Source organism: Eumetopias jubatus, unplaced genomic scaffold (genome assembly GCF_037043125.1).
Source record: "Eumetopias jubatus isolate StellerSeaLion01/CBP00866 unplaced genomic scaffold, mEumJub1_p1.0 scaffold_8, whole genome shotgun sequence".
Classification (NCBI taxonomy): Eukaryota; Metazoa; Chordata; class Mammalia; order Carnivora; family Otariidae; genus Eumetopias; species Eumetopias jubatus.
Genome location: NW_028274814.1, coordinates 127,468,865 through 127,495,727, shown reverse-complemented (window position 1 = coordinate 127,495,727; position 26,863 = coordinate 127,468,865). Strand labels below are relative to the sequence as shown.

The 26,863-nt window shown below is 45.6% G+C and overlaps 1 protein-coding gene across 1 annotated transcript in view; it reads right to left on the bottom strand.

Moving 5' to 3' along the window:
• ABTB3 (ankyrin repeat and BTB domain containing 3) overlaps nucleotides 1-26,863 on the bottom strand; it is a 298,415-nt gene that overhangs the window by 117,104 nt on the left and 154,448 nt on the right. The window contains exon 2 of the mRNA XM_028088606.2: nucleotides 10,908-11,057. Coding sequence (XP_027944407.1) covers nucleotides 10,908-11,057 — 150 coding nt within the window. The remainder of the gene's footprint in view (nucleotides 1-10,907; nucleotides 11,058-26,863) is intronic.

The window sequence follows — 26,863 nt, the reverse complement described above, 5'->3', positions numbered from 1 at the left end:
CACGCTGTGGGCACGACATTAGCCACTCTCTTAGGCTCACAGCCCGCCTGCTCGTCCTTCTCTCTGGATGATGAGACCTGGAGGTTGGGTGCCTGGGACGTGCGGGGACAGTCCTGCCAGCATCCTGACCCAGCGTCAGATTTGCTGTTTCATGCTGGCATTGACATTTTTAGGAATCTATGCTACAAAGCTGTGCACTCTGGATGTCTGTTTGGGGGTGCACTTAGGTCCTTAGTTGCTTTTTCTTCCCTGTTCTCTCTACATCTTTTAGAAATGCTGTTCCTTGGGAGGGAGGATAAAAGGAAGCCTGGTACCTGCCTTGGGCCCGTCCTATCAGTCAGTCTCATAAGGGGCGGCTCCTGCCACTGGTAAAGGGAGGCTGACCAGCGAATGTAGAGAAGGAGCCTGGAAGAGAACAAGATGGCAGGTCTGGGCTGGGACTGGGCACAATGACGATGTTGTGAATTTTCTGATGAGAATGACATGAAGTAGAGGGAGGTGACAGCAGAAGCGGAAACCACAATATACAGAGAACCTGCCACGTCTCGGGCCGTTTATACACTTTCCGGTTTAATTATCTAAGAGCCATGGAGGACATAAACCCACTTCAGCAATGGGAAAATCAAGGCAAGGGGCAACTGGCCCAGGTGTCACATAGGAAGGAGCAGGTTGCAACTCCAATGAGGCTGCCAGGGCTCACGTTCTTAGTCAGTACACCCCAGTTCCTTCTAGAATCTACCTCAGGGTGTGGCCTTTGAAAAACTGGTGAAGATTTGAGGCCTAAATCCCCAGTCTCCCCAAATATATGCCATTGTGGATTCCATGGTGAGGGGCTCAGGAGATGGGTCCACCTCTGCTGACAGAGGGGAGCTTCCAGCTGAGGGGGCTCAGAGTCTGACCTGTCTCCAGGAGGGGGTGGTGGCTGCTGGGTCCACCTGCATGGATGGCCATGCACGCTCTTAGATGATACTTGCCCTAAGGGAAGGGGCCTAGAGGGGCATGCGAGTAACCAGCGATGACGTAGGCAGGAAGCTGGTTCTGGAACCAACAGAAGCCTGGTCTCTCAGATCAGAACTTTGGCCCGGGCACTGGCAGAGCTGAGAGAGCTTTTCCGGGAAAGCTGGGAACATGTGTAGCAGCCCAGCAGCTGGGCTTTGGGGCCATGGGATGAGGCGACGGTGGGCAAGAGCAGACACCCATTTAAATAGCACTCCTGTGTGCAGGACACTTCTGAGAGCTTCCTATATCTTATAGCCCTTTGGTGCCACGCAACCCAGTGAGGTAGGTCCAGGTGGCATATCCATTTTACAAATGAGGAAACTGAGATCCAGGGAAATAATTTGGCTTCAAACTACTGCCATTTGGATCTCTTAGCTACTGTACCACGCTGCCCCCAGGAGAGGGCAGGAGAGAAGGGGGTCTTCATTCCTTGGTGGCAGCAAGAGCCCACCAGGAGCTTCAGAGATCATGGCTGGCTTGGCCACACGCAGAGTCTGGGCAGAAAAGCTCAGCCCATCTGTAACTGGTACCTGTCAGTAACCACATCCTCGGTGGGCACAGGGGTGGGGACAAGCCGCAGAGGCGGTGGCAGACAGGGCCTCTGGAAGGAACTGCAGACCTCCCAGTTCTGCCCCTGGCTGTGATGTCAGGGTCCTCAAAGGTGTCACCAGCCACAGGCAGGGGCAAGGTGTGAGGATCACGGGAGGCCAAGACCACAGGCTGAGCCCCAGCAGGGTAGGACGAAGGGATGGCTACACATGAGATGCCACCTGGGGACTCCCAAAAACTGCCTGGTGAACTTTCCAGAGGTGCTGGGTTTCCGGTGAGTTTGCATATAGGGGGCAGGGGCTGAGGGGGCCTCCCTCACCCCCAGGGATGTGCAGGGGGAAGGACTTGGACTTGCCAGTAACGGACTCAGCACAGCACTCACGGTCTTCTAGGAGGAAAGCTGAGTTGCAAACATCAGGGGGGCATGGGGGGCGTGGACAGTGAGGGGAGAAAGGCTCCCATCAGGAAAGTCTGAGAAGCAATTCTGTTCCTAAATAGTAGGATGCACGGTGACCACTGGAAGGAGCGGAGAGGGAAACTGCTGGATGATTTCGGCCAAAGAACCAAAGACCCAGAGACTCCTAGAGCCAGGTGTGGCTTCCAAGCTGATCCCCTGTGTCCTCCTGGGTATCATCTCTGTAGCATCCAGCTGTGGGAAATGTCACTGTCACGATTATTACGAACAGTAGTGACAGGTGCCACTCACTGAGCCTCTACACCGTGCCACGGACAGTGAGTAAGCACCTCACGTGCACTGTTTCTAATCCTCATGTGCTCTGCAAAGCATGCGCTACATTACTCAGTTTTACAGCAGTGATCTGCAGCCGAGTGGATTCTGCCTGCCAGAGGACACCTGGCAAAGCTTGGAGCCATTTTGGGTTGTCATATCCAAGGGCCTCTACTGGCATCTTCTGGGTGGAGGTTAGAGCAGCAGCTAACCATCTTACAATGCATAGGATGGTCCCCACAGCAAAGAATTTAGCCCCAAATGTCAATAATGTTAAGGTTGAGATATCTTATTTTACAGATAAGGAAACTCAGGCACAGACAAGAGTCCAGCCTGGGTCTGTCTGATTCTAAAGTCTGTGCTCTTCACCCTACACCCTACCCTAATTTCAGAGACAGCCCAGTGCAGCCAGGGTCAGCTCCAAATCCAATCTGGCATTATGTAGCCAAGGTCTTAATGAATGCTCCTTACCCTTGATTCAGTAATTCCATTTCTGGGAATCCTTCCCAATGTTAGGACCCAAAATGCAGCAAATCTACGCACCAGGATTTTTACCCGAACCTTATTTATGGGATCCAAAATTTGACAAAGAAATATATGTTTAAAAAATAACAGCATGGTTAAATAAACTCTGGTACGTCCATGTGATAAAATGAAAAATTTATGCAGTCATTAAAAATGTTTACACAGAACTGCCATACCACGGAAAAAATCCTCTTGTTAAAATGGTAAGTAGAAAAAAGCTGAAATTCACAATCGCATACTGTGGGATCACGATTATGTTATTTAAAAACTTTGCATTGAGTAAGTACCAAAACTCCCCCCCCCAAACAACCCCCAAAATGTTGTCTAAGGATTTCTCTGCCTAGTGGGATTGTGGGTGGTGTTTCCTTCCAACGTGTCCGTAGTTTCTGAATTTTGAATAATGGCATGTACTACTTGGCGTTATCAGAATAATAAGTTTACTAAGGTGATATGTTTTCTTTCTTGTACCTTCCATCCATGTCAGGCTGGAGTATCATCTTTCCATCTGTCTTTCTCTAAGCTCTAGTATAAAAGCTCAGAACAAGGGCACCTGGGTGGCTCAGTCGGTTGAGCATCTGACTCTTGATTTTGGCTCAGGTCATGATCTCAAGGTCGTGGGATTGGGCCTCACATTGGGCTCTGCGCACAGCGCAGAATCTGCTTGAGATTCTCTCTCCCTCTCCCCCGCTCCTCTCCCCACTTGCACGCAAGCCCACTCTCTCTCTAAAATAAATAAATAAATTAAAAAAAAAAAAAAAAGAACTCAGAACAAGAAAACTCACAAGGAAGTGAAGAGAAGAAGGTCCATGTTTTAGGCCCCTGCACCACCCTTCTAGTTCCCCAAGATGCTGGGACACCTTTGACCTCGGTTGGGCTAACCACCTCCTCTGAGCATCATTCAGCTAAACCTACACTTCCAGGTTCCCTGCTTTTGTTCCTGTTTTCTCACCTTGGGGTGCCCTTTTCCTCATTCTCCCAACTACTGAAGCCCTTTAAGGCTGTGATCAAGTGTCACTTCTTCCATGCAGCTCTCCAGGATGCTCCCAGTCAGAATCTCCTCTTCCCCTGTGTACCCACAATCCCTGCTAATAAAGTCTAACATGTTACTTGTTTAATTCGGTCATGTTTCATGTCTGCTTCCCCCACTGAGCCTCAAGTGCAAAGGCTGTGCCTCATTCACTGTCCTGTTCCTGGAGGGGCAGTGTGTGTGGTGGTTAGAAACATGCTGTTTGGAGTCAGACTGCCTGAGTCTCAGCCTCCAATCTGCCACTAACTAGTTGTGTGACCTTGGGTGTGTTATTTAACCTCTCTGGAAATGGGGATTTTTATGACCTAATGGATTTGTTGGGTGGATAATAACAGTACCTACCTCATAATATTAAATGAACTAATGCAGATAAGTCACTTAAAACTCATGGGAGTCTAGCATATCCTAAGTGCTTAATAAACATTCAGCCCTATTTCTTTTGTTTCTCATCACTGTCATCCTCATCATCATCACCACCACCACCACCATTATGACCATCATCATCATCACTACTATCATCATCACCATCACCACCAACCTCTTCATCACCACCATCACCATCATCTTCATCACCATCACCACCATCATCATCACCACCACCACCACCATCATCACCACCACCAGCATAATCTTCACCATCATCATCCTCATTACCATCCTCATCACCACCATCACCATCATCACCACTACCATCCTCATCACCACCATGATCACCACCACCACCATAATCTTCACCATCATCTCCTCATCACCACAATCACCATCATCACCTCCATCCTCATCACCACCATGATCACTACCACCATAATCTTCACCATCATCATCCTCATCACCACCATGATCACCACCATCACCATCATCACCGCTACCATCCTCATCACCACCAGCATAATCTTCACCATCATCATCCTCATCACCACCATGATCACCACCAGCATAATCTTCACCATCATCATCCTCATCACCACCAGCATAATCTTCACCATCATCATCCTCATCACCATCATGATCACCACCACCATAATCTTCATCATCATCATCATCATCATCAGCCTAGTTCCTGATCAGAGGCTCTAAGGACATCTCTGAGGAGGGCTGGCCACAGGAGATGGAATTGGCACAGGGATTCTGCAATCATTAGCTCCATTTCAAACCCCACGCTATGTACGTGCTATCCACGGTCTCACCCGTCAGCTTCGTGAACCCAGAACTACAAATCCACTTGTCACTAGCTGCTCTGTGTTCTGGCAGCTGGAGTTGGTTCCAGAAACCTTATAGAATTCACTTACAACCGGGTTTCCCAAATGCCGACCACTTGAGAATCACCATCAGGACTTCTCTCATTATCTGTGGGCTGCAGGTACAATTTATCTACTTAATATTTTTCTTTAAATTGGCTCATTCTTTCACTCATTTTAAAAGGAAGCTTCATATCAGTGCCATAAATGGAAAACCAATATTTTTCTAGTACTCATGAAAAATTCATGGCAATTAAAAATAAAAAGTGTTTTGTGTATCACCTTCGATCATCTCCTGTCCCGCCCTTGGGAAATGCTGCTCTAACCTGCCAGACTCAGGGTCAGAGCAGATCCCATTAAGCCATCCCCCCGCATGCTAGATATGATTGCCTGGGACAAAGGGCTACACGTTCCAACGGTGGCTCCTTCTGCCCAAAAGACAGGAACTGAGGCAGCAACTTCACCTCCTCCCCTCACCCACAGTCAGCTGTCATTTACTATAGTACGTTTTCAAAACCTGCTACAACCCTGGGGGAGGAAGGATCATCACCCTCTTGTCACAGATGGTAATACCGGGGATCAGAGTGACTGAGTCACTTGCCTTACGTCACACAGCACAGATGAGGAAACAGGTGTTCTCCAGCATCATAAACTGCTGTCTAACTTTCCTCACCAAAAACCCTTCCCTTGAAAAAGAAAGAATGAAAAGATCACCTGCAATCCAAGTCATTAGGTACAATGGAAGACTGAACTCTGGATTGAGCAGGAAACCTATCATTCATTCATTCATCAAATATTTATTGAGTCCTACATGTGCCGGGCATTATCCCAGGCCCTGAGGATATAGTGATATTAAAAAAAACAAAAAACAAAAAACCAACCCTCTCAGCTGTCATGAGTTTACAATCTTGGTGGGGTGGACAGATAGTATGTAAATAAACATACAGTATGTCAGGTGGTGATAAGTGCTGCTATGAAGAAAATTAAAGGAGGAAGAGTGTATAGGCAGCAGTGGGGGAGGCGATAAGGGGGGGTGGGCACAGAAGGGCCTCTCCGAGGAGGTGACAGTGCAGCAGGGGAGACTTATGAATACCAGAGGAAGAGCTTTCCAGGCAGAAAGGGCAGCAAGGGCAAAGGTTCTGTGGTAGAGCAGAATATTCAAAAAATACCCAGAGGTCAGTGGCCACTTTGCCATTGGAGAGGGTCACAGGTGCACCCCAGGGGCTGGAGGCAGCAGGACTCTCTGAAAAGAGCCCATCTGCATTCCAAACAAGGAGAGAGACCCTCTTGTCCATAAGGACTAAGTTTTTTGTTTTTTTTTTTTTTCCTTTCTGGTGACACCGAGGAGAGGCAACCCAGAAACCTTTTTACTCACCGTTGTAAATTAATGGCCCCATTTTGATTGCCTCATCAAATGGAAGCAACAAGTTCACAGCTGAGTGTGAAAAGTTTAGTGTGAATAGGAAGGGGCATTTTATGATGAGGCTCTCATTTTTTTCCCCTTTAAACCACAGAAAACAAACACTATAACTAATGACTGTCCAATGGGGTTTCATTGGGAGCTTGTGCGTAAGGCTGGGATGTCAGGGTGTACCTGGGATGTCAGGCAGAACAGCTGAGACAAGACCTCAGAGGACACAAGTGTGAGATTGAGTGGAACCCAATGCGGAGTCAAGTTGGTTCAAAAGTGAGAACAAAGCATGGGCCCCTGCTTCTCCCATGGCCTCAGTGGGAGAGCCTGGGTGGACCCAATCCCCCCAGATCTGGTCACTGGTTCAGGGAAGGAGAGCCTGAAGGGAATGCCTGCCGGTCTCTAGGTCAACTGTGAAGTTCAGTACATCATCGTGTAAATTTTCTAGAGCTCAGAGTTTAAAAAAATCGCCAGCCTGTGTCAGTTTGGGGGCCTCTGTGGCATCCTAATGGAGCTTAGCACTCAAATAGTTTAGGCATACATAGGCTCTGTTCCAGGTCTCTGAGATCAAAATCCAGTTCCACAGAATACTGAGTATTTGACTGGACTGTCATCAAGAGTTCCCCTCACTGGTGGCATTTTCTTCTGGTCTTTTTTCAGAGACTAGTTCACTATGCGTCATCCCTTTATTCACTGACAGGTGACAGATATCTCCCAAGCTAGGGGTGATGTGTTGGGGCTCACAATGCAAAGCTGAATGGGACACAGCATAGAAAGGCAGAAAAAACCAAAACTGGGTTTGAATTATGACTGTGCCATTTGCTAGCTGTGTGGCCTTGGGCAAGACCTCTCTCCTTCCAAATTTCAGTCTTCTTATCTGTGAAGTGGGAACACCTTTCATCTACTGAAGGCACTTGGTACACAGCAGGTGCTCCAGAATGAGTGGATATATTTTCACCCCAAGCCACAATGCGCTGGACAAAGGTAAGTTGCTGTGAACATCCTGGGTGATGAGGATACAGGCAGGGGTTATAGGGAGGCATCTTGTCCCCCATGGTGGTCCCCATCTAGGTGGTATCCTTTGTGACTTTCTGCACCTCCAATTGTGATTAGAGGAGAGCCTCCACGATGCATCCTACAGGGCAAGCAGCTGATCCTCAGAGCTACAAGGAACAGAGCCCTCACTGCACCTGTAACATGTGGAAACATCTGCTGGGCTGCTCCCTGAGGGAGGGCAGTCTAGAGGTGAGGCACGGAAGCTCCGCCTTGAGAACTGCACTCAGTCCCAACTCCAGCAGCTCGTGGGTGCGGTGGATCTTAGACAAGTTGTTCATCCTCCTCTCGCCTCCATTCCTGCCAGTGCGGACAACAGTGGTTACACTGGAAATAGCTCATGCGCATTTATCATAGTTCCCTGGTTCCATAACATCAGCCACTGCGGATCATTACTGACCACCGAGAAGGCCATGGGTAGGGGCTCTGAGCCTGATTCCAGAAGAGCAGGGATGTCTGGGAACAGACTTGCTCTAGCTCACCTTTGCAGAAAAACAGTAGTTTCTACAAGCCACATTGATAGAATAATCTTTGAATATGAAGAACAGCTTTCTATGTAAACAGAGAGAGCAAGGCTCGTATTGATTCAGACCACAGGGCAAGCCGCTCTAAATTACAGTGAGATCAGAAAAGCAGGCAATTTTATTACCTCTGGTTGCCGAGGTAGCTTATCAATGTGCTTGCACACACACCTTCCATGGGGCTGATTTAATGAATGTACAAAACCCCTTTGTAATTAGCAGCACCCATTTGTGTGCTGACAATTCATATGTGAAAGTCAACATTCAATGAGAATGACAGTGTCTAATTTACAGAGCAAATTGTCCTTAAGAACAATTTATTCGTCTGGCTGCTGCTGCAAGCTGACTGCTTTGGTGAAGTACAGATTTATTTAGCAAATCCTTCCTTTGAAGAGTATCAGAATTAAGCAGGGCCCCAGTCCAGGTGCTAGACTCTAAGAGGGACCCTTAAGGTTATCCCAGGATAAACCTCTGAGATCCCAGCGAAGAGCTGGTAAGGAAGCTCTTCCCAGGTTATGCCCACGCAGACATGACCCAATCCTGTTGACAGATTCTGCATTTCCAGGGTCATGGGCATGTCTTAGAAATTTGGAAGGGCCCAAACAGTGTGGCATTTCTTCTCAGAGCAACGTTTCCCCCCGAGGTGCTGCTTGGACCCTCTATATCCAAAATCCCCAGGGAGCTGTGAAAGTGCAGACATTTTCTTATCCCTTTCCAATTACTGAAGATATTTCAAAATATCATTCACACATATCACTACCTCCAAATAATAGGGTCATCAAAGCTGCTGCTAGATCCTGTTATAGAATGTGCTGCTAAAAAGTACAGAATGACTACATCACAATTTTGATAAAAAATATTTCAGTAACTGAATTTTAATATAATTGGTTTCCTTTGTAAATGTATGCACTTATTTCATGCATTTAAAAATATTATTCTCAGGCAGGGTCCACAGGCTTCACCAGACTGTCAAAGTGGTCCATGGCACCCAAAAGTTTAAGAACGATTATATAGCTGACGGGTAGCTGGAAGACCCTGTGATAGGCAGCATCTTGTGACTTCTGGGTTTGATGAGGATGGATGTGCAATTTCCAAGTTTAGGTGCCAGAAAGTAGCTCCCTAATGACCACAGGGCCCCCCACAGCTTGAATCAACTTTGACTTCCCTTTGTGCTAAACAGAGGATGCCTGTCCTGCGTGTATAGGGACTTCCTTTGGGAAGAGGCGCAAGTTACCTTCTGCACCCTGACTCCTTTTTATGGTTCAGAATTTTCTAGAATGTCACACCAACTCATACTTCAACATAATCCATCATTTCTGAGATCAATGCTCAGATTCCATCAGGAACACGCCATCAAGCAATCTGACGATCAATTGAATCATGAGTAAATACAGTTTTATTTTCTTCTGGTTGGCCAGACTCCAAGGGCACAGCCCTGAATTAGAGGGTGCATAAGCGTGGCACATCACCGCTCAGACTCGAGACACCCAGCCTTCTTGACAATTCCTCCCTTGTCTCCACCTTTCTGCTCCTTTCTCTCTCCCTCTCTCTCCCTGTCGTTCCCCCTTCTCTTCACATTTCCTGAGGACATACCATGTGCTAGGCAGTGTTCTTGGCATTAGGGTTACATCAATGAACAAAGCAAATTATCTCTACTCTCTGTGAGAATATATTCTAGTAGGGAGAGATTAACAATTAAAAAAAAGAAAAGAGTAAAATACAGAGTGTGGCTAGGTGGAGCGGGGAAGGGTAATGACCGCTAACAGCTACCACGTTTCTTGCTGGGGTGATGACAATTGGTGTTCCAAAACTGATGGTGGTTGATGGCACACCCTAGTAAATAACTGAAAACCGCTGAACTGTATGCTTTAAAGAGATGAACTGTCTATAAATTATATCTCTGTGAAACTTTTATTAAAAAACAAAAAAAATTAGGGGGAAAAAGGTCTTTGGGGTATTATAATTTTTTTAAGATTTATTAATTTGGGGGGAAGGGCAGAGGGAGAGAATCTCAAGCAGATTCCCCGCTGAGAGCAGAGCCTGATGCAAGGCTCGATCTTATGATCCATCAGATCATGATCTGAGCTGAAACCAAGAGTCAGATGCTTAACCACATGATGTTGGTTAAGGGAACCACCCAGGTGCCCCTAAAGGGTACTATAATTTTAGGTGAGACTAGAAGGTAATGAGGGAGTCAGTCATGTGGCTCTCTGGAGGAAGAGTGGTTGAGGAAGAGGGAATAGTAAGTGCAAAGGTCCTGAGGCATGCCTGCTATAGTCAAGGAAAAACAAGGGGCCGAAGTACTTGGAGTTCAGGGGGTCTTGGGGGAGAGTGGAAGAATAAGAGGGATATGTGGAGTGGCCTGCAAGCAATTCTGAGGACTTTAGCTTTTCCTGTGGGTCAGATGGAAAGCCATTGGAGGATTCTGAACAGAGGAAAGATGTGATCTGACATATGCTTTAAATGGATCTCATCAGAAATCAACAATGAACAGCCACCATTTATAGAGTGTGTACCATGTGCCAGCCACTGTGGCAAACTCTTTATGGGCCTTAGCTCATTGAATCACCACAACCATACTTTAAGTCAGGTACTCTTATTTTCTCTATTTTATAGAAAAGGAAACTGAGGCTGAGAAAATGTTAAGAACTTGACCTACAACAGCGACAGTGGCAGGAAATTTTACCAGGCCTGCCTGACTCCAGAGCCCTTGCCTTCCCTATGGCTACCATGGCAGTGTTCTGTGCACACAGCAGGTGCTCAGTAAAAGCTGTCAACTGGCTGGTGACAAAGCACTGTCCTGAGGGGAGTTGCACCTTGGGCACAGAGAGGGGCCAGAGAACCAGTGTCCACTTACTTAGTTCTGCAATGCTGCCCACGCGGGTGGCCAGCAAGGACTGCTCGATGGTCCTCAACTCCGACTGGCTGAACATGGGCAGGTCCCCCGGCTTGTTTGACCGCTGCGGGTCCCTGTGAAGGTTCAGGCTGTCTGGTAGGCACAGCACTCCTGCAGTTGGCGGGCAGAGACAATGAAAGAAAACAGATTGTTATTTTTCAGGTATCCAAAGGAGGGGCACAAAACCTTGCACCACCTCAAACCATACCAGGGTTGGTAAGCCAACATGGTGACCAGGGCTCTGAACTCCTTTTAGAAGCGAGGGCTAGCTCTTTTGAAAGGATTCCTCAAGATCCTGACCTGCTGATTTTAACAAACATGTGGGCATTCATCTGCATGCACACAATGCCAAAGGACACACACTAGAACATTTTCTTCCAGCCTGGCTTCTATCCCAACAGAGATGCCTCTTGAGGAGCCAGTGGTCATTGTCCCATTCTCTCTCCCAGAGGCAACTGCCACCCCCGAGTGTCCCTGAGCAGAGGGGGAGTCTCTGCTGGCCGTCGTCACTTCCGAGGGCTTCTTTTATTTGCCCCACAAACTTAACTCTGGGTGGTTGGGCTGTTAGAACTCTAGCTTTCTCTGTGGTAGAAGAGTCCCCATGGACTTTTGCAACTTTATGGCGAAAACCTATGGGAAACCTCTGTCATCTAATTATTTCTTCCCTTCCTTGCCATCCCATGAACATTTAGCAAGAGCCTGAGAACCTCCTTGGGTAGGTTGTTAAGAAATATTCACTTTTTCCTTCACCACCCAAACCTCCCTAGGCAGAGCCTGCTTTCTTGCTCCTTGACTTTGGGCTTCACTGATTGACTTAACTTTGGCCAGAAGTATATTAATGCACATGATAGAACCGAAGGCCTGAAAAGCGTTTGTACAGCTGAACTTGCTCTCTTGTCCCTCTGCCATCATCACAAGAGGAACATGCCCTGGCCGGCCTGCTCATCAAAGGAGGGTGAGGAGACACATGGAGCTGCTCCAGTACCAACCTGTAGCTTAGAGCTGCTCCACACTAACAAACACCGATTTGGTGGGTCTTTGAGATAGTGGAGGTTATGGGTACTCAGCATTGCTGTGTGATAACTAACAGATACAACTAGCAAGTACAGATCACTGAGGACACAATGAATAAGGCAGGTGGGCACTGTGCTGTGCTAGGGGCAGAGGATACAGTGATGGGTAGCATACACACACTCCTGGGGCACCTGAGTGGCTCAGTCGGTGGAGCGTCTGACTCTTGGTGTTGGCTCAGGTCGTGATCTCAGGGTCATAGGATCGAGCCCCACGTCAGGCTCTGCGCTGGGTATGGCATCTCCTTGGGATTCTCTCCCCCTGCCCTTCCCCCCGACTCACACTCAAGTCTCTCTCTAGAATAAATACATCTTAAAAAAAAAAAGAATACATACACTCCCTGTCCTCAGTGGGCTCACAGTCTAAGCGAAGGAGAAGACTGTTACCACACACAACCAGGAAGCCGTATGTACGTGCTCCACAGTACGAGAACGTGAGGAATAGAGGGACGTCTTAGAAGGGACCTGAGCAATGAATAGTTGTCAACACACAGGAAGCATTTATTGAGTGCCTACTCTGTTCCCAACCCTGCAAGGCATTTTGGAGATGCAAAAGCAGCAGAAGATACACTCGAGTTGTGCATAAACTAACCAAGGAGACAAGACTGCCAATGACAAAAGAAACCCATGGGAACAATACGACCATATCAACATACAGGCGCCGAGTGACTTAAGCCAACTGGTAGGGTGAGTGGAGACAGAGAGATTGCAGAGGTCAGCAGTTCAAGGCCACTGCTCACCCTGCTTGAACCACAAAAGCTCAGCAAAGGTTCCTGCTTTGAAGAAGATGGGCCGGCACGAGGTGGCACCAGTCACACACACCTCTTCTGGCCCCTGCTGCCCAGTTAGTGACTCTGGTCACACTGAGCCAGTCACTTGCTCCTGGATGTTTCCCATTCACACCGAACAGGATGACACAGTGGACAAGGCAACTCTCGTAGATGATTTGTGGATGAATACTGAATACATAGATAAACAATGCAAATAAATGACCATTAGATTCTCATGTTCCTATAATCAGAAAACTGGCCAAATAAGTGTCTTTCTAAGATTGTTCTCTATTATTTTTCAAACACTTTGTGAGTCAGAATAAAAATGTGTTTTATATCACAGCCCAGTGTACACACAATCACCCCCACCACACATTTTTCATGTTCTCCATGAAAAAAATTTCACATAAAATAATACTGATCCTTATGATGTAGGATGCACTCTCATTCTTTTTCCTTTTCGCTTCTCTTCTAACTCATTAATAAAAATGCTGGTCTGCAGCACCAAAAGTGATTTCATGACCCCCACTCATGGGTCATGATGAGCAGTTTGAAAATCAGTGTGGTTGACACTAGTACACAACTTGGCATTAATTGGACAATACAGGTTCACCATTCACTGGACACTACCCAGTGCTGTGGGAGGCTCCGCCGGGGATGGAGAGGTGATTGAGAGGTGATCCCTGCATTTCAGAAACCCTCAGCCTGGCAGGGAAGACAAGACCTTGATAGAAATACCCAACATCCAAGGTGGGCCTCCTGCCTGCCTCCTTTGCCTCAATAGATGAGTCATCCCCGCTTTCACCCCAGGCAGGGACACCCTGAGTCATCCTTGCTTCCTCCTGCTTGCTCACCTGCTGAGACAGTTGGTCAGAGGCCAAGTCAAGAAGCCGTTGTCATGGCAACAAACGTTGGTCCAATCCCTCACCGGATGCCCCCGATGTCCCTGACTCTTATTCGGAAATTTACTACCCGTGGAGGGCTCACTGCAGATGGCACCAGATGATCATGGTCCAGTGTGATAAGTGGCCCCAGGTTCCAGGGTATGAGGTCCTCTGCTGGGAAAAGGGGGTGGTGGTCAGGGGGCTTCACAGCCAAGGAGGCCCACAAATGAGCCCTGAATGTTGGGGAGGACAAAAGTTTCCTAATTCATCGTGCAAGTGATCCTTACATGTACTCACAGGCTTGCTTTCTTGGTATTTGCATTACATACAGCAAGTTCTAATCTCAAGCAGACATGTGAAACATTGCTTCACACGTCGGTTGAGGTACAAGCACGTGGGCTGGTCTGGAACCCAGAGCTTTGGTCCTGGCTCTGCCACTACCCACCCATGTTTCACCTGGGGCAGGTCACAGGGCCTCCCTGGACCTCAGTTTCCTCTTCCATGACATGGAGGTCATAATAATGGCCTTGTCTCCCTCAAGGGCTTGCTGGGCGTGAGCAATGAAATGGGATCATGTGTACTAAAGTATTTTGCATGTGCTGGGCAAATAATAGGGGCTCAACATATGTTAATGGAGATGAACATCAGTTAATGTGTATAAGCCCAGCTTTTGACACTTTATACTTTATAAGTATACTATATCATATTTTTATTTATACTATATCATATTCATAAGAATAATTTCCTTGGAACTTTTCCTCCTTCTTTTAGAGGGTTATGGAATTCAAATGAAAATGTAATTATTCAAAGAAGCTTTGAAAGCTAGATTACTGAGATTTGGAAAATCTATAATTGGTCTATTATGCAAAGATTATATATTAGGGTTTTCTTTCTTTTTTTCTTTTTGAGAACTCTGTATGGGATATACACATAAACTGGAGTTCTTTATTTTTTTGTATAAAAATCAACTAGGTCAATAAGAAGGTCCCAGCATCATCTTTTAGTGTCAGACGCAGACCTGAGCTTTGGACTACTCATCGATTTCTATTACTAGAGCCAAGGACAGCCACAGCCTGGTGATTAAGACTCCAGTTCGAAGACAAGGAGAACCAAGGTTCAAATATGATTTCTTTGGACCTAGATGGAATAATCTCCCTGGGGAGCAGGTGACCATAAGCCACCGTCAACCATGAGTGTGAAGGGGTCACGGTCTCCCTGAAATTCTCTTTGGAGTGGGTTGTGCATTTGTCTAAGGGGGAAGTTAATTTACATTCTCAAAGGGGTCTCTGGGTCCTAAAAGATGATGAATTAATGCCTTTGAGTGTCCATACTTCCAGGCCTCTCTGCTCGGGGGCTGGCCATAGGTGGGGCGGCACAGGCTTGGCAGAACCGTGGACTCCAATCCTCCGGCAGCCCCCATGCAACCTGGGCAAAGAACTTTCCAGATCCCTAGCTTCCAGGTCTGCAAAGAGGGGTTAAAATATCTCCTTCATTGGTTTATTGTGGTGATTACATAATATAATACGGATACTTAAAGCCTCTGGCCTATAGTAAGCGCCTGCTAACTACCGTTTTGCCACAAATGTACAGTTTTGTTTATTTAATGTCTGGATTCAAACAGTCTTGAGGATCATCTTTCCAAAATCTTGTGGGACTGGAGACAGACAACCTTTTGGTTAGGTTGCTTATATAAAATATGAGAACTGCTCCTCTGGGCCAACCACTTGGGCATTCTGTCTCTGATGGGGATGATCTGGGCTACACTTCTGCCTCCCTTTATGTCTCCTTCCTATACGCACTGGACAGCCCCTTGGCAAATGTAATGCCCAGCCATCCCTTCTCTCCTCTGAGCTTTTCTATGAGTCTCCATTCTATTATTGGACCGGGATGCTATTTACCCACCAAGAGAAACCCAAATAAGACAGCCACCAGCCTTCAGCTGTTCTCCCCTCACTGATGATGGTGATGACAGCGATGGAGGAGAACAAGGAGGCAATGCTTGTCTTCATGTCTTGGCACCCAGGACACAGGCTTGGGTTCTGCCTTGCCTGTCTGGCTGCAAGAGGAGAGAATAAATTCTCCAAGCCTTGCCTGCCAAGCTAGGCCCTGTCCGCTGCTCAGTTATCCCCAGAATTTAAAGTAGAAGGTCCTGGCACCACTACTATAGCTTTAAGAAACGGGAAGGAAGCATCTGGCGTTCAGCAGACCTACCCTTGAATGTGCACCAGCGAGATCTGGCTGGGTTCTGATTTTGAACCTCTGTTTCATCAGCTGTGTGGTGCAGGGCTTGTGACTTGGCTCTTCTGAGCCTCTGTTTCTCTCTTTGTAGGACGTCTTACACTATCTACCTCCTAGCGTGGCGGGGAAGCCATAATGGGATAATATATACGGGCAGCCTGGCACAGAAAAGGGGGTCGGTAGATGTTTGCTAATAATCCGAGTGAAGTTCTTCGAAGCTAAAGATTTAGGAATTCAATAACATGACGCCAGAAGGCTTTCCTTTACTGTTAAATGTATTTAAGGAGCAAGATAGGAAGTTATCAGATTTTTAAAAATATTTGCACACCTGGCTTGGAAAACCCTTCTTAGGATACTTGGCAGTGAGAAACAAATTCAGGGCTGGCTTGGCCCTCCCCTTCATCTGAGAGGCATACCATTCTCCAATTAGGATAAACCCAGACCATGGTTCATTTTTCCTTCATCACGACTTATATTCAAAGGGAAAGTTCTTAGGACTTCTGAAGCCAACCATCCAAAGAAATAAGAGGTAGAAAACAAAAAGATGGAGAATTTTCAGAAATGGGTTCAATATTGGGCCCATATGTGGAATGCATATACAGAGTATATACTGGAGTATATACGAGGAATAAGCATGTTGACCTTGAAAGAACAGGAAGATACTTACGGATCAACCGCAAACACTGAGCCCTACAAAGACACCAGGACACATTTCTGCCCTTGAAGTTTCCTTCCTGGTTGGCAGGGGAGACAGACCCACCGCCAACTGAAGAGACACATGAGGAGACACATGAGGGCAGAGGTGTGCATGGGGTCCCAGTAGGGAACACAGTGGGGTGAGCCCAAATTGTCCCGGAAGCAGCAGGGAAGATTCTCAGGGGAGCTTAACACTGGGGCTGGGACCCGGGGAAGCAGACACCTTATAGCAGAGTTGAGAGTGTAGAATCTGGAGCCCAGATGAATGTTCAGGTTGAATCGCAGCTATGCTATTTCATAGCCATGTCACCTAGGCATGCTGTTTAGCTTCCCTGTGCCTCAGTTTCCTTGTGAATAGCATAGGAATGGTCATACTGCAATCCTCATAGGGCCACTGGATGATCAAATAAATAAACACATGTGAGTCTTGACCTCTAAAAATAGCTCAATAAATAGCTCACTATAATAGCTTATTATTATTATTATTATTATTATTATTAGGACATTCCAAGGAAGAACAAAGGCATATTTCTGCATCTAAGAGTGGCTGAAGCAAGGAAGAGAAAAATGGGAATAGAGGGTGTAGAAGGAGGGAGAAGCAGCAAGACCGGGAGGCAGGGACCGTAGAGGGCAGTGGGCCAAAAAGGGTCTGGACTTAAAAACTAAACCTTTACCTCCTGGTCACTGTGCTTCTTTCTCTTCCCTTTCACAGCCAAAATTCTAGAAAGAGTGGTCTGCTCCAATCATCTGCTTTTCTTCCTGACCCTCACCGTCTCTATACCTTGTTATCTCCATTTTTTTTTTTTTTTTTTTTTTTTTTTGCTGAGTGCCCAGAAAGTTCAAGTTCATCCTTCAAGGCCCAATGCAAAGGTCACTTTTGAGATCCCAAGACTCAAAAAAGCTGCAGGCCCTGTTTTTAGGAAGCTCCCAGTCCAGAGAGGGAGACCCTGAGACAATAAGGAGACTGGAGTTTTACTGGAGCTGGGGTGCCTACTGCATGCTGAGCTAGAGACACGCAGGGACAGGGTAGGCTCACACGGGAAGAAGTAGCCCAAGGGGACACCATAGGCTGCCTTCGAGCCAGGTGCAGCCAGCTTTCTCTAGCAGCCAGCTCAGGAACTGGGAGCTAATGAGAATCTCAGTGTGAGCGTGCGAGCCTTGACAGCAGGGCGCAGAGGTAGCCATGCTGTTATTAAGGCACTGTAAGTGCTAAGGGGCGCACAGAGACAGGGGGGTGATGGGGCAGCTCTAATACTCATAGCATAAATGAGAAAATCAACTGTTACAGGACTGTGAAGAAATAAAAGCAAAATACTCTGTCGGGTCACTCATTCAGTATTAGTTGAGCACCCCCTAAGCGCTAGGTGCACTTCTGGGTACTGGGTGGGGATCCTGTAGCAAAATGCTGGAAGTCTTTGCCATTTGGGTACGCTTGTGGAATATGTAGCTGGTTGGGTGGTAAGTGCCGTGGAGAAGCGTAGGGCAGGAAAGGAGGATGGGGTTGCTGGGTCTGGGAGCAGGTCACACGGAGAAGGGGGCATCCTAAGAGAGACGTCAAGGAAGTGAGCGCGCCTGCCTGGCTGGCATCTCAGGGGGACAGCAGGCCAGCATAAGGGATCATAAGGGGAAAGGTCCCAAGAGTGGTGGGTCTGTCCTGCTGGAGGAAGGAACAGAGACAGTGAGGAAGGAGTCGGCAATCAGGCGGGAGAAGGGGTGAAGACAGTTTGGGTGGAGCGCCATGGGTGACTCTAGATTTTGGCTTTTACTCGGGGTGAGATGGAGCCACTGGAGGATTCTGAGTAGAGAAGGGATGTGCCCCGGGCTTTTTTGGAGGGTCACCCCAGCTGGTGGGTTGGAACAGACTAAAGGGAATGGACAGGGCAGAACCACAGGAGTAACGGTCCAGGTGGTACACAAGTGAATCTCCATACAGTGTGAAGGTAAAGCCAACGGAGCTGTGAGAACAAGAGAGGGGCTAAGAGCAGCCCCAAGATTTCTGGTCTATACAACTGAAAGGATGGATCTGCCATTTACTAAAATGGGGAACACCAGAGGAGGGGCAGGTTTGTGGAAAAGATCAAGAGTTCAGTTTTGGTCGTGTTCAACTTGAGACAGCTGTTTGACACCCCAGTGGAGATGCTGGGCAGGCTTTCTTGCTGTCTCTCCTCACCTCCCATGATGCAAAGCCTCATCATGTCAGCCCCATGGTGGCTTACGCTTCCCCGCCCCCTCCTCTTCCCTGTCACTAGAGAGCACTATTAAATATCCTTACAAAATTGTTGGATGCCTCCTTTGTTCTCCCAGGGTTCTCCCTTTATTGCATTATCCTTGCAACTTCCCCCCGTGGAGTCCTGAGCTACATCCATCTTGTAGGGGCTTAGGAAGAGAAAGAGACTCATCTTCCCAGTGTCCTTGTCTCTGTAGTGACAAGTGCCTGGGTCCCTGCAGGGCTCGTGAGCATCTGCTTTGGTCCCTGACTCCTCCTAAGGGGCATTTTGGACCTCCAGCTAGGTCTTGGATACCTGTGGAAATGTCAGAGGTTGGTCAGATTTTAGAGATCATCTTGCCCCCAGAGCACAAACTGTGGCTTCTTGGGAGTTCTCTGAAATACATCTCCCTTGCTCAATATACAGCAGTGATACTCGTGGGCATACTGTCCTGTGGTGGTGATAAAACTTAGCTCTGGGTGTGACTGACAGAGAAGATGTATGTTCGAATGTTTTGAGTTAAAAACTGGTCTCTGACATTTCAATTAACACACAGCAACAGGCCAGAGTACAATAACAAGGCAGCGTTTTGGACAATCAAGACTCTCCTGTCTTACATCAAGGTGGTCATGCATCTTCCTCTTGAATACTTATAATGGAAAATCATCTTTCAATCTCTCCATTCAACCATCTATTTATCCATCCATCCAAACTTCTGTTTATATAGTGGATTGTCATTTAATTAATTAAAGGGTAATTAATGAATTAAGCATTTTTTTGAGTATCTACTATGTGCTACACAATTGTGCTAAGCAGTGGAGATACAGCAAGAAACAAAACAAAGTAACAGCTCTTGTGGAGCTTAATTTCTGTTCATCTATCTACTCATCCATCCACCTACCCCTCCTTCCTTTCATCCATTCTTGCATGCATCCACCCATCCATCCATCCACCCGTCCCATATAATTTGCCAGATTGGGATTATAATGAAAAGTAAGACACAGACCCTGTCCTTAAGAAATTCATAATCTAATGGGGTAAGTCCACATGCTCATGAATGTCACAGGTGCTTTAAGAGAAGCCTGTATATGCTACACGGATGACACAAATAGAAATTGGATATTCCACTGGGTGGTGTGTCAGGAAAGGTTTCAGAGACAAGCTGACCCAGTATTGAAAGATGAGCTGATGTTCACCAGGTGAACTGGACTGGAGGTGAAGGAGAGAAGGGCAAACCAGAAAAAGCAGCAAACGCCTAGGGGCAGGAAAACTCCTGGTGCATAGTAGGGACTCTAATAAGCTGAGGAGCTGAACTGAAAAGAATCACAGTGAGAGTGTGATCAGGGAGGTGGGTGGAGACCGGATCATGGATGGGCTTGAGTGCCTTGCTGAGGGGTTTTTATTTCATGAGGAGAGGGGCAGTTGAGTCCCCGGGACCTCCACAAGATCAAGACTCATTGTTGGTGTTCTGGCCAGAATAACCATCCAACACCCAGTGACACCCATAGTCAATGGGAGATATGACAGAGGCAGAGCACAGCACTCTGCTCCGGCTGCCAGCAGACCCAGAGCAACACATTGCCCCATATCATTCTTTGTCGCTCGCATCTCCTGGACTCAGAATGCTGCCTGGGGATCTTTTCTGGCTCAATGGATGACTCAAATTTGACCTCTGGCTTTCCTGGACTCTCGACACCCACTTGATCCTTCTCCATCTCTGTCTGAGACTCAAGATCTCAACCAGCCCCTTGGTGTGGCTGAGCAGGGCACCTGGCTGGATCTCCTGCCCCCTCAGCACTGTCTTGACAGTGTCCAGCCCAGACAGACCCTTTGCTTACTTATCAACATGTTGAGATAATATGAGTTCAAAGTTCACCTCCATGTATCCTCTGTCTCCTCTTCGTCACCCACTCCCATCTTTGACATTCAAAAAATGTGAGCTACTTTCAAATCATTAATTATAAAACCATACATACCCATTTCAAAAACTTCAACAGTAAGAAGGGGAATAAAGTGGTAAACTGAAAGCAACCTCCTTTCCTCTCCTGCAACTAGTCCTACTGTCCTGTAGTCACCACTGCTCTCTGTTGGTTGGGTGAGGTCCCAGAATTTTCTATCCATTCTCATTTATTGACTTATTCATTCACTCAGTAGATATGTACTGAGTCCAAACAATGCGCAATTTGCAGACAACACAAAGGTGGTGTGAGCAAAACAACACACAAGTCCTACCCTTATGGAGCTCGAAGCCTGGCTGGGGCAACCAACATCCATCAAGTAATCACACAAATAAATGTACAAGTGCAACGTGTGAAGCGCCATGAAGAAAAAGCTCATGTGTGTACACCATACCTTAACTGATATGCCGGCTGACAAACTGTAGCTAATTTAATTTGATTTCAAGTAATTATGAGCAAGACAGCTTTATCACAGTCACTAGCATCTGTTTCCCTGTGTTTGGGAAGTGCTTTTGCATACCTTTGCCTGGTTTTTGATAGAAATATCAATTTCTTACTGATTTGTACAAGTTCTTTCTACATTAAGGAAATTAGCCCCTTGCCTGACACGGGTCATGCACACATGTTTTCCTAGTTTGTCATCTGCTGTTGAATATTTTTACAGTATTTTTCCAAGTAGAATTGTTTTCCTTCAACACAGGCAAATGTATCGTCTTTCTCTCTTTGAGTTCCGGGTTTGGGGTGGTATGTTTTAAATTTAGGTACAGGTGGTCCTGATTCATTTCTATTTCTTTCTTCTTTCTCCTCTTTCTCACCACCTCCCCCAAGAGACTTTATTTTTCAGAGCAGCTTTAAGTTCACAGCAAGATTGAGCATAAGATACAGAGATTTCCCACATATCCCCTATGTCCACTCATGCAGAGCCTCCCCCATTATCAACGTCTCTCACCAGAGTGGTACATTTGTTACAACTGATGAACCTACATCGGCACGTCTTTATCATTCAAAGCCCAGAGTGTACATTACAGTTCACTCTTGGTGTTGCACATTCTATGGGTTTGGACAAATGCATAATGACACGTATCCACCATTATGATGTCATCATAAAAAGTAGTTTCACTGCCATAAAATTCCTCTCTGCTCCCCCTATTCATCCCTCCCTCCTCCAAATCCTTGCCCATCACTGATCTTTTCACGGACTCCACAGTTTTGCCTTTTCCAGAGTAATATGGTATTTAGCTTCTTCAAATTGGCTTCTTTCACTTAGTTCACCCATGTCTTTTCATGGCTTGATACTCATTTCTTTTTAGCGCTGAATAATATTCCACTCTCCAGATATACTACAGTTTATTTATCCATTCACCTACTGGAAAAAATCTTGGTTGCTTCCAGGTTTTGGCAATTATGAATAAAGCTGCTCTAAATAAATAAAGCTGCAGGTTTTATGTGGACAATACACTTTCAATTCCTTTGGGTAAATACTAAGGAGATCAATTCCATATTAACCTTATATCTTGGAACCTTGCCATTATTGCTTAACACTTCCAAGAGTTTTTGGTCAGTTCTTTTGGATTTTCTACCTAGATGATCACGTCATCTATGAACAAAGAGTTGTATTTCTTCCTTCCCAATCTGTATACCTTTTATTTCCTTCTCTTGTTTTACTGCATTAGCTAGGACTTCCAGTACAACGTGGAAAATCAATGATGAGAGGCCACATCCTTGCCTTCTTCCTGATCATAGCAAGACAGATTCGAGCCATGATCTAGCCAAAAGGCCAAGAAGCGATCCCATTAAGTGTGATGTAGCTGTAGAGTTTTTGTAGATATTCTTTATCAAGTTGAGCAAATACCCCTCTTTCCTAGTTTACTGAGAGTTTTTATTATGAATAAGTGCTGGATTTTGTCAAATGATTTTCTGTATCTATTGATGTGGTTATGTGATTTTTCTTCGCTGGCCTGTTGATGATGGATTACATTAATTGATTTTTGAATGTTGTACCAGACTTGCACACCTGTGATAAATCCCACTTGGTCATGGTGTATAATTCTTTTTATACATTATTGGACTTGATTTGCTAGTATTTTGTTGAGGATTTTTTTTTTAATCTATGTTCATGAGAGATACTTGTCTGTAGTTTTCTTGTAATATCTTTGTCTGGTGTCGGTATTAGGGTAATGCTGGACTCACAGAATTAGTTAGGAAGTATTCCCTCTGCTTCTATTTTCTGAGAAATACCGAAGAGAATTGGTATGATTTCTTCCTTAAATGTTTGGTACAATTCATCAGTGAACACATCTGGCCCGGTGCTTTCGGTTTGGAAGGCTACTGTTGATTCAATTTCTTTAATATATATAGGCCAATTCAGATTGTCTATTTCTTCTTGTGTGAATTTTGGCAGACTGGGTCTTTCAAGGCATTGATCCATTTCACCTAGGTTATCAAATTTGTGGGCAGAGAGTTATTCATAGTATTATTCTTTTAAGGTCAATGGAATCTGTAGTGATGTCCCTTCTTTCATTGCTAGTAATAGAAATTTCTTTTTTTCTTAGTTAGCCATTTGCCTGGCCAGAGGCTTATCAATTTTATCGATCTTTTCAAAGAACTAGCATTTGGTTTCATTGATTTTCTCTACTGATTTCCTGTTTTTTTTTTAATTTCATTTACGTCAGCTCTGATTCTTATTATCTTTTCTTTTGCTTACTTTGGATTATTTTGCTCTTCTTTTTCTAGTTTCCTAATGCAAAGGCTTAGATTATTGATCTTACATCCTTCTTCTTTTCTAACACATGCATTCACTATAATAAATTTCCCTAGAAGCACTGCTTTCTCCGCATCCCACACATTTTAATAAGTTACGTTTTCATTTTCACGTAGTTAAAAATATTTTTAAAATTTCTTTTGAGATTTCTTCTTTGACCCACATGCTATTTAGAAGTGTGTTATTTAATCCTCAAGTATTTGGGACTTTCCAGTTTTCTGTTACTGATTTCTAGTTAATTCCATTATAGTCTAAGAACAGACATTGTATGATTTTTATTCTTTTAAATTTGTTAAGGTGTGTTTCACGGCTCAGAATGTGGTCCTACTTGGTGAATGTTCCATATGAGCTTGAGAAGAATGTGTATTCTATTGTTGTTGGATGAAGTAGTTTGTAGATATCCATTTTTGTCCAGTTAATTGATGATGCTGTTGAGTTCAACTGTGTCCTTACCGCTGGATCTGTTCATTACTGATAGAGGAGTATGAAAATCTTCATCTATAGTAGTGGATTCATCTATTTATCTTTGCAGTACTGTTTTAGCCTTTTGTTTTTGAAAGGTATGTTGAGGCTATTTTAACTATTTCTTTCCCATTTTAACTCTGTGTCTTAAGTATCTAAGTATGGAACAACTAGTGAAGATGGTCACACGAGAAAGGGAAGGAGGGGAATAATGGGCAGTAGGAGTGGTATGGAGGTATATATCAGATTATGAAAACTTCTGGATTCATTATTTGAATATACATTATGCGCCCTGAAAAAATTTTAGTTTTACCCCCTGTGGCCAGCTCCCTGATTCTATTGTGTCTCACTGAGACTAGCTAGATAAACACATGTTGAATTAATGAATGGGTCCTGGGTAGGGTTCTTGATGGGAGAGAAACATTAAGTTAAAAAAAAGATAAATTTTAAAGAAAGGTGTTAATGATACATTAGCACCCTACTGAGGATTCCTCCCTGTTAGAGAAATAAAAGGGGGCTGAAAAATGAATTTCACACCAGCTGTCAGAGCATTTTATGCCAAGGATAAATATTCACAGGTTTGTTATCCCCAGGATGTCTAGAAAGCACTTCCAGGTAATTGCGAGGGTACCTCCTACAGTAGAAGCCCATGTACTTGGCAGGCTTTCAACTAGAAATCTCCTTCCAAGGGAGCTTCTGCAAAGTAAGACCGTGAGGATCATTTATATTCATAACGAAGGCCCCCAAGGCCTGTAAGATCCTGAATCACCCAGGAAAGATTAAATCATGTTCAACCAAGCTTTAGTGTTAAGTATATCTAATTGTATCTTAAGTCTTCCAAGACTGATTATCTTTAATTAAACAGCCTGGTGACTACCGACTTATCACTTATTTGATATGATATAGTGAGGAACTATTCAGTAGGATATTTAGTAAGTTGAAATACCCTATGGCCGACCACATGGAATGACAGAGGGGGGTGTGTGTGTGTGTGTGTGTGTGTGTGCATGTGTGCGTGTGTGTGTGTGTGTATGTTTACAGGCATAGAGATTAGGCCAACATTTTGAGATCTGGCTAACTGCCGCTGTTAACATAGTGTAGATGTTAATGGCACATAAAAGCATAAATCTGCCATTTGCAGCCATGCATGTGTATGCTGATATAAATAACTAATAGGGCTTTCACAATCCATCCAGAATACAAAGATTACTAAATTGGCTTTTAAAAACATTAGAATCCCATTAGGCCAAATTCAGCAGCTGATTACTGAGCAAAATAAACCACCAGAGGACTCTAAATTCTCCTTTGTTGCTGCTGTTAAAAGGTACTGCACTTTCAAGGAGGCCATGGGCCCCTGGGGAAGTGAGCACACAGTTCTGGCTGGTGAAGAGGGGCCCCATGCAGCTATACATCTGGAGGAGAATGCTTCTGGAGAGATGGCTGCCTCCTCCTAGCACTCAGTCTGGGAGGTCTATCAAGGAATACATGAAGCAGCCCAGATTTAACTCAAGTAGCCCGGATGTAACACTACCTCTATTTATTATGGTCCCTTCTCCTCAAAAGTCTTTTTGCACATTATCTTCCCTCCCTACCCCCCGACTCCTACCATACTCACCACATCTTTTTCTTTTTGGATTTGGATGCTCTGACATCTGAGGCCTTGCTGACCCTGGAGGGTCTGCCCCTCCTTGGGTTAGCCAGATCCTGATGGCAAACAACTTGCCAGTGAGGGTGCTTTTCAAATGGGAACCCACCAGTCCAGAACCCACACTCCTTATTAATCAGGCTCTCATGCTCCAGGCCCCTATCTCCCTACCCTAATCACCCCTGGGCCGGGTACCAGACAACCAGGGACAGTCCCTTATGCCCCAGAGCCCACTGAAATAATTCAAACCAGTCAATTCTAAATCTGCTCACCCTGCCTCACCAGCTCCTTCCAGTGCAAACCATAATAAAGACTCGTTTGCCCACCTTCCCCCTTTCCCTCTGCCTCCTGACCTGTCGGGGTGCTTCCTTGTGTGCATGTCACACCCCTTCTCTTGGGAACTGAGAGTCACGAACTATCTTTCCAAACTCTCTCTCCTGATCTCTTGACCTTACCGTACCTTAGATTTCCTATCAATATACCACATTTTTAAACACTCCACCCTATGGAATTTTAATACCATAGATATACTGTGTGTTTATATTGCAGTCCTCTGGGGCACTGCAAACCACAGTAATGCCCAAGTGTTCTTTTGCTCAGAGCAAAGTCTTCGAGCTCATGACCACTTTCTCCAATGCAACAACTTTCAATGGCTCCCCGCTGCCTGGAGGGTAAAACGGGGAAACTTCTTAGACAGGCATTTAAACACCTCTGCGAACTTTACCCTACCTAGCTGTCCAACCAAATGTTGTAGGGCTTCTAAAGTGACAGAGGGACTCACTTCCCTTGCTGTGGCTCCCCACCTCCACGCCTCTGCTCACGAGGTTCCTCCCAACTAGAACGCCTTTCCCTCTGCTTTTTACAGGGAGCGATTCTGCCTGACTTCAAGGCACAGCTCAAATGCGACTTCCTTCAGCCAGCTGCCCCAGATTTCCCCAAATGGCCAGGATCCTTCTTCTTCCCACAGCAGGGTGCCTGGTGCAACTTCCATATCCCCTGGGTGTAGTGTCAAGATAATAATAACACTGACGAAAAACCATAGTTAAGATTTTGTGGCACTTGCTATGAGCCAGGCATTATTCTAAGCATTATACATGTATTAATATTTTGATCCTTACAACACCCCTTTGCAATTGGCATTATTATTATTAAAGATTAGACTAAGGCATGTGTGCACATGCACACACACACACACACACACACACACACTCTTTCACCCTCTGAAT